Here is a 13,022-nt window from a genome sequence, read left to right as displayed (position 1 = left end):
TGAAGTTTATTTGTTGTATACGCATTTATTTTGAAGAGAGTGCAACAAAAAGTCAACCAATTGAATCGGCGATGAGTGAAATTATTTGTTTTGTGCATGTTACAGTTAGTAATTAAATGTTATGTATGTATATTTGAGCACACAGGTAATGTATTTATTCGCTTAATGATTTAGTCTCGATATGAATGTTTACACTTAATGTGTGGGTTGTTGTTAGATCATTTTCTTTATAGTAAATAAATCCAGCGCCATAGAGAGACGCCTGTAGACGGCACCACGTTTCCTCTCACAGGTATGTATAATAACAATGATTGTTGTTAAATGTGCTCTTCTCTTATTATTTGTTGTTTAAATATTTATATGTTTGGGGCAAATTAAATTTGCTCTAAATGAATGGGCTACGAGTACATTTGAATAAATAAATGAATACATATATGTATAGTATATAGGTAAATATGTTTAACAGCATTTATGTATAAGATATATGTTTATGTAAAAATTAGCTGGTAATTGTATAATCATTAATTCATAAAAAGGACATAGACGATATACTGAATTTGGGGTTATGTTTTGGATACAAGTACACAAAAAAATACACGCAATAGTTAAGGCGACTTTAAAGGGAGCTCAAAGAGATATCAGCAACTTTCTTTAGCCAAGACCATGATCATCAAAGAAACTTTGCGGTGTTTCATCCTGCAAAATGGAAATGCGATCTTCATTATGTAATTCACAATTCGATGAATGTCGAGCAACAAACATTAAAAAAGGGGGAAATCAATTAACACATAAATATATATATATGCACCTAATTATCGTATATATATGTAGAGTATGTAATAACTACGGCAATCTAAAATAAATAAGCGAAAAAGGGACACCAAATTTGCACACTTTCATCGGATGGGCTGCTGAAGAGACAAAGAGAAAGAGCGAGAGCGACAGAGAGTGGGTTTGTTTGGAGAGCAAAGCAAGAGACAGAGTGAAACAGTTAAATTAAAGAACAGTGATTCGAGGCAGCATCAAACACACTCAATTTACCATTAACAAATTAAACCAAAATAAATTAAAACTAATTTAAATTAAGAGTACATACGATCACCGTTCAACCTTACCTCTAAGCACATATTACGTACATAACTTCTTTTTGTTTTTTGATTTTTACATACAAGTACATACATACAATTTTGGAGTTTTTGAAAAATATTTCAGTTTGTTTTTTATTGAATACAAAACACAGGAATTTGGCTAAAATGTACAACACACATATGTATATAGAGAGTTATATATATATTTTGTATATAAACTATTGGTATTGTTATTTTTAATATGTATTATTTACTACTAAAAAAAGGTTTACATTTCATTTTCGATACGTATATTATCCGCATGTTTTTTTTTGTTTCAAAATATTAAAGCTTACTTTTTCTATTATATTTTGTTTTCTTCTTGTTTTTTGTTTTTCTATATTGTAGTATTGCATTTTCTTTCCCTAGATTTCAACTGCTTTAAAATAAACATCATTGCTTTTTTGATGGTCTTGGAATGATTGTTCTAATTATGTATCTAAATTAATAAACGCATATGAGAAGAGATAAGTACTTATAATGATGTCGGGTAGTAATTAATTAGCGTTTTGCATGAACTTTACGCGAAAGTCTAAGGATGAAGAGGGGAAAAATTACCGCGCCATACAGATGGAGTTTTGAATTTAGTTTTTAGTTTTTTTGTTTGTTTACTTTTGTTTGATTGTTTTAGCCTCACTGTGTGTGACAGAACTAATTGCACTTATCAAGTGTTGTGTAGCGCTAAACTAAACACGCACGCCCATTCCAGCACTCACTTTCCAACACACCCACAGGCACACACACATACACATACAGTGCGCTCTACTCTAAAATACTTATGTATGCGTGTGTGTGTTCGTGTTTAGGCAATTGCATGTGCGTGCGTGTGTGTGTGTGTTTGTGATAGATAAAGAGAGTGTATTGGTGTTGGCGTAGGCGTGCATGTGTGCGTGTGTGTTTGTGTGTGTGTAATATCAACTACATTCTACGTATTTAACTTTCTTTTTATTGTTTTATCTTTTAGAGTAGTCCAATGTCTCTTAAAGTGCCCTCAACAGCTTCGTCCTGGAGTACAGAGAATAAGAACAATAAGAACAAGAAGAGTAGATACATAGATAAAAGTGAGTAGCAGTTGTATAAGTGTGTGTTTGTGTACGTTACGTATGTTGTGTGAGACAGCTTTTGTGATTTGTATGTGTGTTGTGTTAAAGTTGTTAAAAGAAGAAGAACGGCACAGCTTTGTATGTGTGTGTGTGTTGTGTAAGTATGCATGTATGCGTTTTAAAAGCTCGCTGGGCGTGCCGGGGGCGGGTCAGCAGCAGGACGGGCGAGGGGGGCGAGATCACAAACTACTCCCGGGAAAAGCTTTTGCAATATTTACAGCCTCGGCTTGCTTTTTTTTTGGTTGGATACGAACGACTTTCGGGTTAAACACGAATGAATCCTAAATACATTTATCATATATATCCAATATCGGGTGCTAAAGGAAGTCCTTCACGATCGGGCCTAAAAAAACTGCTCTGGTGCTCTTTGCAAAAATAATTGTTGAAGGATCTGTGTTTCAATATACAACATTATGTCGAATGATCTTTTTTTTCTTCATCTTTTTACACTGTATTCTTTTTTTTTTCTGATTAGTTCAGATACTCATTGAAGTCCTGTTGAATGGTTGTATTAACATCGATATATGCAGTGGCGGGTAGGGTAAGCGTTAATAGTAATATAATAACAAGAGAGAGGGTATTATGGTTACACATTGAGATATGCATTTGATATGTTGTTAAATTGTTGAAATATTCATGTTGTAATACATATAAACATATATGAAGACTGTTGTTATTCAGTTAGTAGGAACTACAAAATGCAGATAATGCTACAACACAACAAATAGCAAACAACAACTACAAAGATCATGCAAAACAAATAGAAAATTCGATGAGTAGCTTCTTCATTTTTTCGTTTTTTTGTTAAAGTTCTATAGTTTTAGTTCAAGCAATACATATAAGATTGTACTACACATTTGTTGACTACAAATATCAATGGCAATTATACATTCATCTAATATAATTTGCTATATAGTATTTGCTATTTATATTGTATGTTTCGATGGACGGAACTACGTTCGATATTTTTGTTTCTAGAGAGGATTTCAAGGATTCACAAATGTTTACAAGTTTTCGGTTTTTTGTTTATAATTATGGCAAGCTCAATACTGTGCTAATAATATGCATTTAAGTTAAATGTTTTAACTCTCACAATTGTTGCGTCTGATTATTTATGGTTTGTTTTGTATTTGTTTCTTTTATAGGCAAGTTTGTTGCGGAACTTTGATTGAGGCTCGCATGAAGCATGCAAAAGGAAAACATATTTCAACTTAAAATTAATAACAATTTCATTGAACGCACAAAAAAAAGCTATTGCAGTGAGTAGAAGAACTCTTCTTGCTTTAAAGTTTGTTTTCAGTTTGTTAGATGTTCATTAAAGTATATAGTTATTTTTAGAGTCGATTAGTTTCGTTTTGCGCAAAAATTAGAGAAAAAGTAAAGAAGATCAAAAACATAATTAAGTATAAATAGAACTTGGAAACGGAAATGTACCGAGTGATTTATGTATGAAATGACGATATTTTTTGATTGAAAACAAACACACTAACGAGATAAACAAAAAATTAAGAACCAACGAATTTGAATAAATATATAGTAGTATATAGTAAATGTAGTAGTAGAGAACAATTAACAATATCGCCGGCAATATAATATGGTATACGCATTTTTTTTTTGTTATAGATCATATGTCTCTGGTGTACTGACCTCTTGTAGCAGATCCTGAGACGCGATGGCTTTAAGTACATTCTTTTTCGATGTCTCCTGAATCTCGCCGCCAATCAGCAGCTCATCCAATATGAAATAGGCTTTCTCAAAGTTGAAGATAATGTCCAGCTCACAGACCTGCAAGTATGTTCAGATATATAACGTAGTAGTCGAATGTAATTGCCACAAACTTACGCTGCCGAAATACTTATCCAGCAGCTCCACATAACGATGGATGATCTCCAGAGTCAGCAGCTCATTATCATTTTGCTCGATGGCGCAACAGAAGTATAAACTGGCATACCTGTACATACACTTATTGATTAAACATGTGTATATTAGCAGTATAGCACGTCATCGCACTTACCGCTTGTAAACAATCTTGCAATCCTTCCACTCCAGAAATGAACACATCTTCGGTTTGCGAGCCAGAATCGTGGTGACCAACTCACGTGTAATCTTCTTTTTGGTCTTGTCTGGATAGGCCATGTACCATTTCTGTAGACGCAATTTGCCCTGTCGACTGAACAGCAGCATGAACAGCATCTATGTTTTGCATAGAGTTTAAGGTAGCGATTAGTTAATTAATTGCAGCGCCCTACAAAACGATGACTCAGGTTGCAATGTTGCGGTGGCAAGCGCAACAACCGTAGCATATGTAATTTTAACATTTTGCATACTGCAACCATTAAATTCGATGCAATTCAAGTTTACTCACCATTTCGCTTTTTTCAGCTACGCGTGTTCACTATATATATAGCGTTTATTGCAGTAAAATTAACAAATTATAATTTTTTCACGCTGTACATAAAAGAAAATGCTTCTTCACTCAATTTTTGCCATTCACTCGCGCTGCACACAACAGCTGATGACACAACTGCGTCCATCGATGGTTAACATCGATATTTGCCATATAAAAATGTCCATTCTAGAAATGTTACTGCGGTCACACCCACACAAATAAAACAGCTTTTAACAACAACAAGTCTGAATTCATCACATCGACGCGGTGGCAGCTTTGCTTCTTGCCGTATTTTGGGCTCCGTACGATTTATTTATTATTTGAATCGAGTTTAAAAGGATATATATATAGACAAAATGTCAATAAAACTGAAGGCGAACGTGAACAATCCGCCCATAAGTAAGTGCAAAGAGTACTTTGTGAAATAGCAAACAAATGCATGCATTATTGTGAGGTTATGGTGAAATGAAATCAGCCTGCGTTTTTATCTATATTGCAATATATATCCAAATGTTGCATCAGTTTTGATTAATTAAGTATTTCCGTTTCTTCCCGGTGCAGGCGGCTTGGCGACAGCGCATTTAATCAATGCGTCGGTACCCGTGGAAATTGTTTGGGCCAAAGAGACTTCGCTGCAGTTTCCCGATAACCGATTGCTTGTATGTCACTCCAACAACGATGTTTTGCGGGCCCTGGCACGTGCTGCTCCCGATCACAAGTTGTATGGCGAGACGGCTATCGAGCGCACACAAATCGATCACTGGCTGTCCTTCTCGCTCACCTGCGAGGATGACATCTCGTGGGCCATGTCGTTCCTGGACAAATCTATTGCGCCGGTCACGTACCTGGTGGCCAACAAGCTGACCATTGCTGACTTTGCTCTCTTCAACGAAATGCATTCACGCTACGAGTTCCTTTCTGCCAAAGGCATTCCTCAACATGTGCAGCGTTGGTATGATCTGATTAATGCTCAGCCGCTGATCCAGAAGGTGCTGCAATCGTTGCCACAAGAGGCACGCGTGAAGCGCAGTATTGCCGAGCCCACGGCCAAGAGTGGCGAACGCAAGCAGGAGGGCAAATTCGTAGAGTTGCCAGGCGCCGAGATGGGCAAGGTGGTGGTGCGTTTCCCACCAGAGGCTTCGGGTTATCTGCATATTGGACACGCAAAGGCAGCGCTGTTGAATCAGTACTACGCACTGGCGTTCCAGGGCACGCTGATTATGCGCTTCGATGACACCAATCCCGCCAAGGAGACGGTCGAGTTCGAGAATGTCATTCTCGGCGATCTTGAGATGCTGCAGATCAAACCGGATGTGTTTACGCATACGTCCAACTACTTTGATCTGATGCTCGACTATTGCGTGCAGATGATCAAGGAGAACAAGGCCTATGTAGATGATACACCCGCTGAGCAAATGAAACTTGAGCGTGAACAGCGCGTCGAGTCTGCCAATCGGTCCAACTGTAAGTTTGCCATCCACAATTCTTTAACTGACCTAATGCTCTATTTCCTCCTTTAGCTGTCGAGAAGAATCTTGCGCTGTGGGAGCAGATGGTGCAGGGCTCAGAGGCTGGCCAAAAGTGCTGTGTGCGCGCCAAGATCGACATGTCTTCGCCCAACGGGTGCTTGCGTGATCCGACCATCTATCGCTGTAAGAACGAACCACATCCACGCACGGGCACCAAGTACAAGTGAGTAGCTTATATTCTTTGCCATCTGCACTCTTATTAATCCTGCCTTCTTAGGGTGTATCCCACTTATGACTTTGCCTGCCCCATTGTGGATGCCATCGAGAACGTGACGCACACTCTGCGCACCATGGAATACCACGATCGTGACGATCAGTTCTATTGGTTCATCGATGCATTGAAACTGCGCAAACCTTACATCTGGGAATACAGTCGCCTCAACATGACCAACACGGTGCTGTCCAAGCGTAAGCTCACTTGGTTTGTCGACTCTGGTCTGGTCGATGGCTGGGATGATCCACGTTTCCCCACTGTGCGTGGCATCATCAGACGTGGCATGACTGTTGAGGGTTTGAAGGAGTTCATCATTGCACAGGGCAGCAGCAAGTCTGTGGTCTTCATGAACTGGGACAAGATCTGGGCATTCAATAAGAAGGTGATTGATCCCATTGCGCCACGTTACACTGCACTGGAGCACGACAAACGCATCATTGTGAATGTGGCGGGTGCCAAGTTAGAGAAGGTGCAGGTGCCAGTGCATCCCAAGGACGAGAAACTGGGCACAAAGACCGTCACTTTGGGACCACGCATCTACATCGACTACGTGGACGCCGAGGCACTTAAAGAAGGCGAGAATGCCACCTTCATCAACTGGGGCAACTTGCTGATCAAGAAGGTGCACAAGGATGCCAGTGGCAACATCACATCCGTGGATGCTGCGCTCAACTTGGATAACAAGGACTTCAAGAAGACACTGAAACTTACTTGGCTTGCGGTGGAAGAAGATGCGAGCGCTTATCCACCCACACACTGCGTCTACTTCGACAACATCATCAGCAAAGCTGTGCTGGGCAAAGATGAGGACTTTAAACAGTACATCGGACACAAGACCCGCGACGAAGTCAAAATGCTGGGCGACCCAGAGCTTAAGAAGTGCAAGAAGGGCGACATCATTCAGCTGCAGCGTCGCGGCTTCTTCAAGGTGGACAATGCGTATGCACCGCCCAGTCCCTACACCGGAGTCGCCTCACCCATCATCCTCTTCTCCATTCCCGATGGTCACACCAAGGATGTGCCGTCCTCTGGCTTGAAGATCAATGCTCCAGCTGCATCGGCTGCCAAAACAAATGTAAGTAAGACCTGCTTTATTTGCTTTATATAAACTACATATCAACTACTAAGTTCCATTAGTATACAAAGAACAGCTGATGAGGAGCCTGCCAATGCTTTCTTGCTCACTCACTCTTGTTCTTCCCCACCAGAGAGTTCACTCTCGATACGATAACTGTCACTACGATACTTATCGAATTGCGAACAGCTGATTCGCTACCTGTTACGCCTGCTCTCTTGCTCACACGCACGCACTCTCACTTTCCCTTCGTACTCGTCAGAGCTGCAACAGTTGTCACTGTGAATGGTGAACTAAAGTGATCTTCAAAGTTATTTTGAAACGATTTTAGAAATACTACTTGAGTTTTTAGGTGGTGCAATTTGCATTCTTGCACAAACGTATATTAGTAGAGTAAAAAGTATATAATAGTAGATTAACTATAGATATATTAAAAAAATAGTCACAGTCACAGTGATCAGTCACAATCGTGTTGAGCTTTTGCTCATCACTAATACGCAGTTGCTTGTAACTTGGGCCAAAAGCAAAACCAGTTCTCTGCAGACAGAGCTTGCGGTCGGTTTGTTTTGTCTTGCGACCATTTCTGCTGAGTAGAGACAAGAAGAAGGTGAAGAAGACACGCTGTTACTTTTGTTGACACGTATGCAGCGTTGCATTAACATAATTTTATTCATTTTTATTTGCCTTACAGGCTGCCAACAACAAAGCTGCCAACGCTGCAACATCGCAAGCCGGTGACTTGGACAAACAGATTGTCCAGCAGGGTGATCAAGTGCGTGACCTGAAGGCCAAGAAGGCGCCCAAGGATCAAATTGACGTGGCTGTGAAGAAGCTGCTTAGCTTGAAGGCGGACTACAAAGCTGCCACAGGTGCTGACTGGAAACCAGGTCAGACTCCAACTGCCGCTCCTGCTCCCGCTGCCGCCTCCAACGACGCCGCCGCCGTCAACGACAGCATTGTGAAGCAGGGAGATCTTGTGCGCGATCTGAAGGGTAAGAAGGCGCCCAAGGCGGAAATTGACGCTGCAGTGAAGCAACTGTTGACCCTAAAGGCAGAGTACAAGACCCTAACCGGTCAGGACTGGAAACCAGGCACCACAGTTGCTCCAGCTGCCGCTCCTGCTGCTGCTCCAGCTGGCACTTCCAACGACGCTGCCGCTGTCAACGCTAGCATTGTGAAGCAGGGAGATCTTGTGCGCGATCTGAAGGGAAAGAAGGCGCCCAAGCCGGAAATCGACGCTGCAGTGAAGCAACTGTTGGCCTTAAAGGCAGAGTACAAGACCCTAACCGGTCAGGACTGGAAACCAGGCACCACAGTTGCTCCAGCTGCCGCTCCTGCTCCTGCTGCTGCACCCTCATCCGGCGTAGCTGATGTCCTAGCACAGATCGCCGCCCAGGGAGACAAAGTACGTGAGCTAAAGTCCGCCAAGGCTGATAAGGCTACCGTTGACGCCGCTGTGAAGACGCTGCTTAGTCTCAAGGCAGATTACAAGCAGCTTACCGGCAGCGATTGGAAGCCAGGCACCACAGCTCCTGCAGCCACAACTGCTCCTGCTGTCAAACAGGAAAAATCCCCGGGACCTGCATCGTCTTCAGCCGTCGCCACTTTGCTGGACAAGATCGCTCAGCAGGGTGACAAGATCAGGCAGCTAAAGTCCGCTAAGTCAGAGAAATCCCTAGTCGAGGCCGAGGTTAAGCTGTTGCTAGCTCTGAAGACGGACTACAAGAGTCTGACCGGTCAAGAGTGGAAGCCAGGCACCGTTGCACCCGCAGCTCAAGCTCCAGTTGCCACCATTGATCTGACAGCGAGCGACGACAGCAGCAGTGGCAGCGATATTGCCAGCGTCTTGGGTAAAATTCAAGTGCAAGGCGATAAGATTCGTCAGCTGAAATCTGCCAAAGCAGCCAAGGCAGCCATTGACCCTGAAGTCAAAACTCTGCTAGCCTTGAAGGCCGAGTACAAGCAACTCAGTGGCAAGGATTGGACTCCCGACACCAAGGTGGAAGTGAAAGTAGAGGCGAAAGTTGAGCCAAAAGTAGAAACGATGGCATCTTCCGAGAAGGATCAGCTGACGCTTGAGATTAATGCGCAAGGCGATAAAGTGCGTGAAGTTAAAGGAGCCAAGGCTGCTAAGGATGTGATCGACGCTGAGGTGGGCAAGCTGTTGGCCCTGAAAGCCAAGTACAAGGAGGTAACTGGCACTGATTTCCCCGTAGCTGGACGCGGCGGAAGTGGAGCGGTCAAGAAAGCGCCCAAGGAACCGCAGCAGAAGCCCGCAAAGCCAGTCAAGAAAGAGACGCCAGATGCCGCTGGTGGAGTGAAGAAACAGACGCGTCTGGGTCTCGAGGCCACCAAAGAGGACAATTTGCCCGATTGGTATTCGCAGGTGATCACCAAGGGTGAGCTTATCGAATACTACGATGTCTCTGGGTGCTACATCCTACGTCATTGGTCCTTTGCCATCTGGAAGGCGATCAAGAACTGGTTCGATGGAGAGATTACAAGGATGGGCGTCAAGGAGTGTTACTTCCCCATCTTTGTATCCAAGGCAGCCTTGGAGCGCGAAAAGACGCACATTGCGGACTTTGCGCCCGAAGTGGCGTGGGTCACCAAGTCCGGTGACTCTGAGCTCGCTGAACATATCGCAGTGCGTCCCACGTCCGAAACTGTGATGTATCCCGCCTACGCCAAATGGATACAATCCTACAGAGATTTGCCCATTCGTCTCAATCAATGGAACAATGTTGTGGTAAGTATCGAGATTCCTCACCAGACTTCAGGCAATGCTTAATGAATGTTTTTATATTATATTTAGCGCTGGGAATTCAAGCATCCTCAACCCTTCCTGCGCACTCGCGAGTTCCTCTGGCAGGAGGGACACACGGCATTCGCAAGCAAGGCTGAGGCCGACAAGGAAGTGCTGGAAATTCTCGATCTGTATGCGCAAGTCTACACGGATCTGCTGGCCATACCCGTTGTCAAGGGCCGCAAGACCGAGAAGGAGAAGTTTGCCGGTGGGGACTACACAACCACCGTTGAGGCATTCATTTCGGCCTCGGGACGTGCTATTCAGGGCGCTACCAGTCATCATTTGGGCCAGAACTTTTCCAAAATGTTTGAGATTGTCTACGAAGATCCCGAAACCCAACAGAAGCAGTACGTGTATCAGAACTCCTGGGGCTTAACCACACGCACCATTGGCGTCATGATCATGGTGCATGCTGATAACCAGGGTCTGGTGCTGCCTCCCCATGTGGCTTGCGTGCAAGCGATTGTTGTGCCCTGTGGCATCACAGTCAGCACCAAGGATGACGAGCGTGCCGAACTTTTGGGTGCCTGCAAGCAGTTAGAGAAGGTTTTGAGCGGTGCTGGCGTGCGCTGCGAAGGCGATTATCGGGACAATTACTCGCCTGGCTGGAAGTTCAATCACTGGGAACTGAAGGGCGTGCCCATACGCATTGAGCTGGGTCCCAAGGATCTGAAGGCCAAACAGATTGTCGCAGTGCGTCGTGACACCGGCGAGAAGCAAACAATTGCCTTGGCTGAGATTGAAAAGAAGATTCCTGCTCTGCTCGAGACCATCCACGAGAGTATGCTGGCCAAGGCGCAAGTGGATCTCAGCTCACACACCAAGACCGTGAAGACCTGGGCCGAGTTCTGCAATCTGCTCGAGCAGAAGAACATGCTGTTGTCGCCGTTCTGTGGCGACGCCGTCTGCGAGGACAAGATCAAGGCGGACAGCGCACGCGGCGAGGAAGCCGAGCCAGGTGCACCCGCCATGGGAGCCAAGTCGTTGTGCATACCCTTCGAGCAGCCAGCTCCCATTGGCGACAATGACAAGTGCATCAATCCCAGCTGCACGAACAAACCCAAGTTCTACACGCTCTTCGGGCGCAGCTACTAAACCCCGATCATTACCTTGGAGATTCTACGTTCAAAATACTTCCTGCCTGGACACTTAATACGCATCAATAGTTGACTCTAATTGAATCTGGATTCGTCACAATTAATTGAATACGAATTTTTGTTTTGTTTTAAAAATATATTTCATAATAAACTTGTCACCTAAATTAAAATACAGCTTGAACTAGTTCATTGACTTTGGTTGAGAAAAGAATCGTGAGGTTTCAAGACCGGGAAGTGACTCACAGCCAACGACTCGGACAACTACGAAATAGATGCAGACAAGTGCGTAGCGCAAACAAGTCTCGAAACGTTAAGGTTGACTTTCCGAATGGCATATTATTTCTTGCTATATGTGGAACAGTCCGTTTAAGTTCATACAGACTTGACGATTAGTTTATAAGACAACCGAATAAAATTGTTTAAGGAACTGTCTTTACGTTAAACGTTTTCTTATTTATGAATCAAGACAAGACTTTCTATATCTACGTTCCCTCACTCATAGAATCTTCGTATACTCTTCGAAAGTTGGGATATATAATATATTTCTTGAGTTTATACAGACTAGTCACTTAGTTTAAAAGACAGTGAAATGAAATTTCGACTTTTGGATTTAAGAAAATATAATATTTACTTTTCAAACTTAATTTAAATTCAACTAAGATCACTCCACACATATTCATTTCAATAAACACGTACTACACTAAATTTTATATTCTCTAAGTAAATTTCATAAGTATGAATACAGACAAGACTTTCTGTTTTAGGTTCCTTGACCTTTTTAATCTTAGGATACTTTTTGAAACTTATATAACTAATTACTTGATTTTACCCCAGACTAAACAAAGCTAATATAGTTTATAAGGCAGTAAAATAAGATATTTATTTTTCAATTTAATTTTAAATTCAACTAAGATGACCCGACTAATATATATTTCATTAAACATTTATTACTTTAAATGCTATATCTTTAAATTCACTATAAGCAATTTTTCGAAATTGAAAATTTATATGTATAGATGCGGTTTTTAAAACACGCTCAAACCACTTTCGCTTAAACATTTAATTGTAGACCTTCGATAATAATTGCATTCCCTATAGGGGCAAAAGGTGGGCTTTTAACTAAATACTTAAGAGTCATACACTTTGTAGGTTAATTTAATTCGAAAACAATATCAATAATGGAAGTCGTACTATATCAATACTATATCAATTACATAGACCTGTTTTGAACGCACCTAATTAAAATGTATATTTACGTACAATGTGCATAAATTGTTGGTTAGTCACACCAGGAAAGCATAAACAAAACTATGCGCGAAGGTGGCCACAAGTTGAGGTGTTAGATCCATATTGATACGAGTATTATGCCTACTTGATCATAAAATATTTATGGTGAAACACACCTCGTTTACAATGCATTAAACTGGATAGTAAATTCTACTATAGTTTAATAACATGCCACAAACTCAATTACCAAATCCATTATTTACATCCCCCCTAAGTCTAACTATTTGCTTATTAGCCCGAATTGATTGCAATAACAAATAATAATGGCCGAAAACAAAAACCCGAAAAAAAAATACAGAAAAAAACTTACTCAGATTTGCAGCTCGTTTAATCCCATGTTCGATGTGTATCAATTTAAGCTGCCGCTGATTAGCATTACCGTTATGAAACCA

General features: G+C 42.1%; 2 protein-coding genes across 5 annotated transcripts; one reads left to right on the top strand and one right to left on the bottom strand.

Moving 5' to 3' along the window:
- Positions 1 to 468: 468 nt before the first annotated feature.
- Positions 469 to 4,750, bottom strand: LOC132787462 (AP-1 complex subunit sigma-2). Of its 4 annotated transcripts, none has more exons than XM_060794506.1 (5): positions 4,596 to 4,750; positions 4,245 to 4,423; positions 4,073 to 4,181; positions 3,878 to 4,015; positions 469 to 716 (listed from the first exon to the last, which is right to left on the bottom strand). In XM_060794506.1, the coding sequence occupies exons 1-5, from the start codon at positions 4,596 to 4,598 to the stop codon at positions 639 to 641; spliced, it is 507 nt and encodes a 168-aa protein (XP_060650489.1). In that variant the 5' UTR covers positions 4,599 to 4,750; the 3' UTR covers positions 469 to 638. The 4 variants fall into 4 exon arrangements, with proteins under 4 accessions (XP_060650489.1, XP_060650490.1, XP_060650491.1 ...); XM_060794507.1 differs by having other exon boundaries at positions 469 to 696; positions 4,596 to 4,747; XM_060794508.1 differs by lacking the exon at positions 469 to 716 and adding an exon at positions 1,239 to 2,132 and having other exon boundaries at positions 4,596 to 4,748.
- A 104-nt stretch (positions 4,751 to 4,854) lies between these two features.
- On the top strand, positions 4,855 to 11,518 carry LOC132787461 (bifunctional glutamate/proline--tRNA ligase). Its single transcript, XM_060794505.1, has 6 exons — positions 4,855 to 5,018; positions 5,181 to 6,083; positions 6,140 to 6,311; positions 6,366 to 7,437; positions 8,129 to 10,186; positions 10,253 to 11,518. The coding sequence occupies exons 1-6, from the start codon at positions 4,976 to 4,978 to the stop codon at positions 11,339 to 11,341; spliced, it is 5,337 nt and encodes a 1,778-aa protein (XP_060650488.1). The 5' UTR covers positions 4,855 to 4,975; the 3' UTR covers positions 11,342 to 11,518.
- The last annotated feature ends 1,504 nt before the right edge of the window (positions 11,519 to 13,022 follow it).

The sequence above is a fragment of the Drosophila nasuta genome, chromosome 2R (assembly GCF_023558535.2).
Source record: "Drosophila nasuta strain 15112-1781.00 chromosome 2R, ASM2355853v1, whole genome shotgun sequence".
Classification (NCBI taxonomy): domain Eukaryota; kingdom Metazoa; phylum Arthropoda; class Insecta; order Diptera; family Drosophilidae; genus Drosophila; species Drosophila nasuta.
Note: the sequence above shows the minus strand (reverse complement) of the source record. Positions and strands in the feature narration are given on the sequence as shown.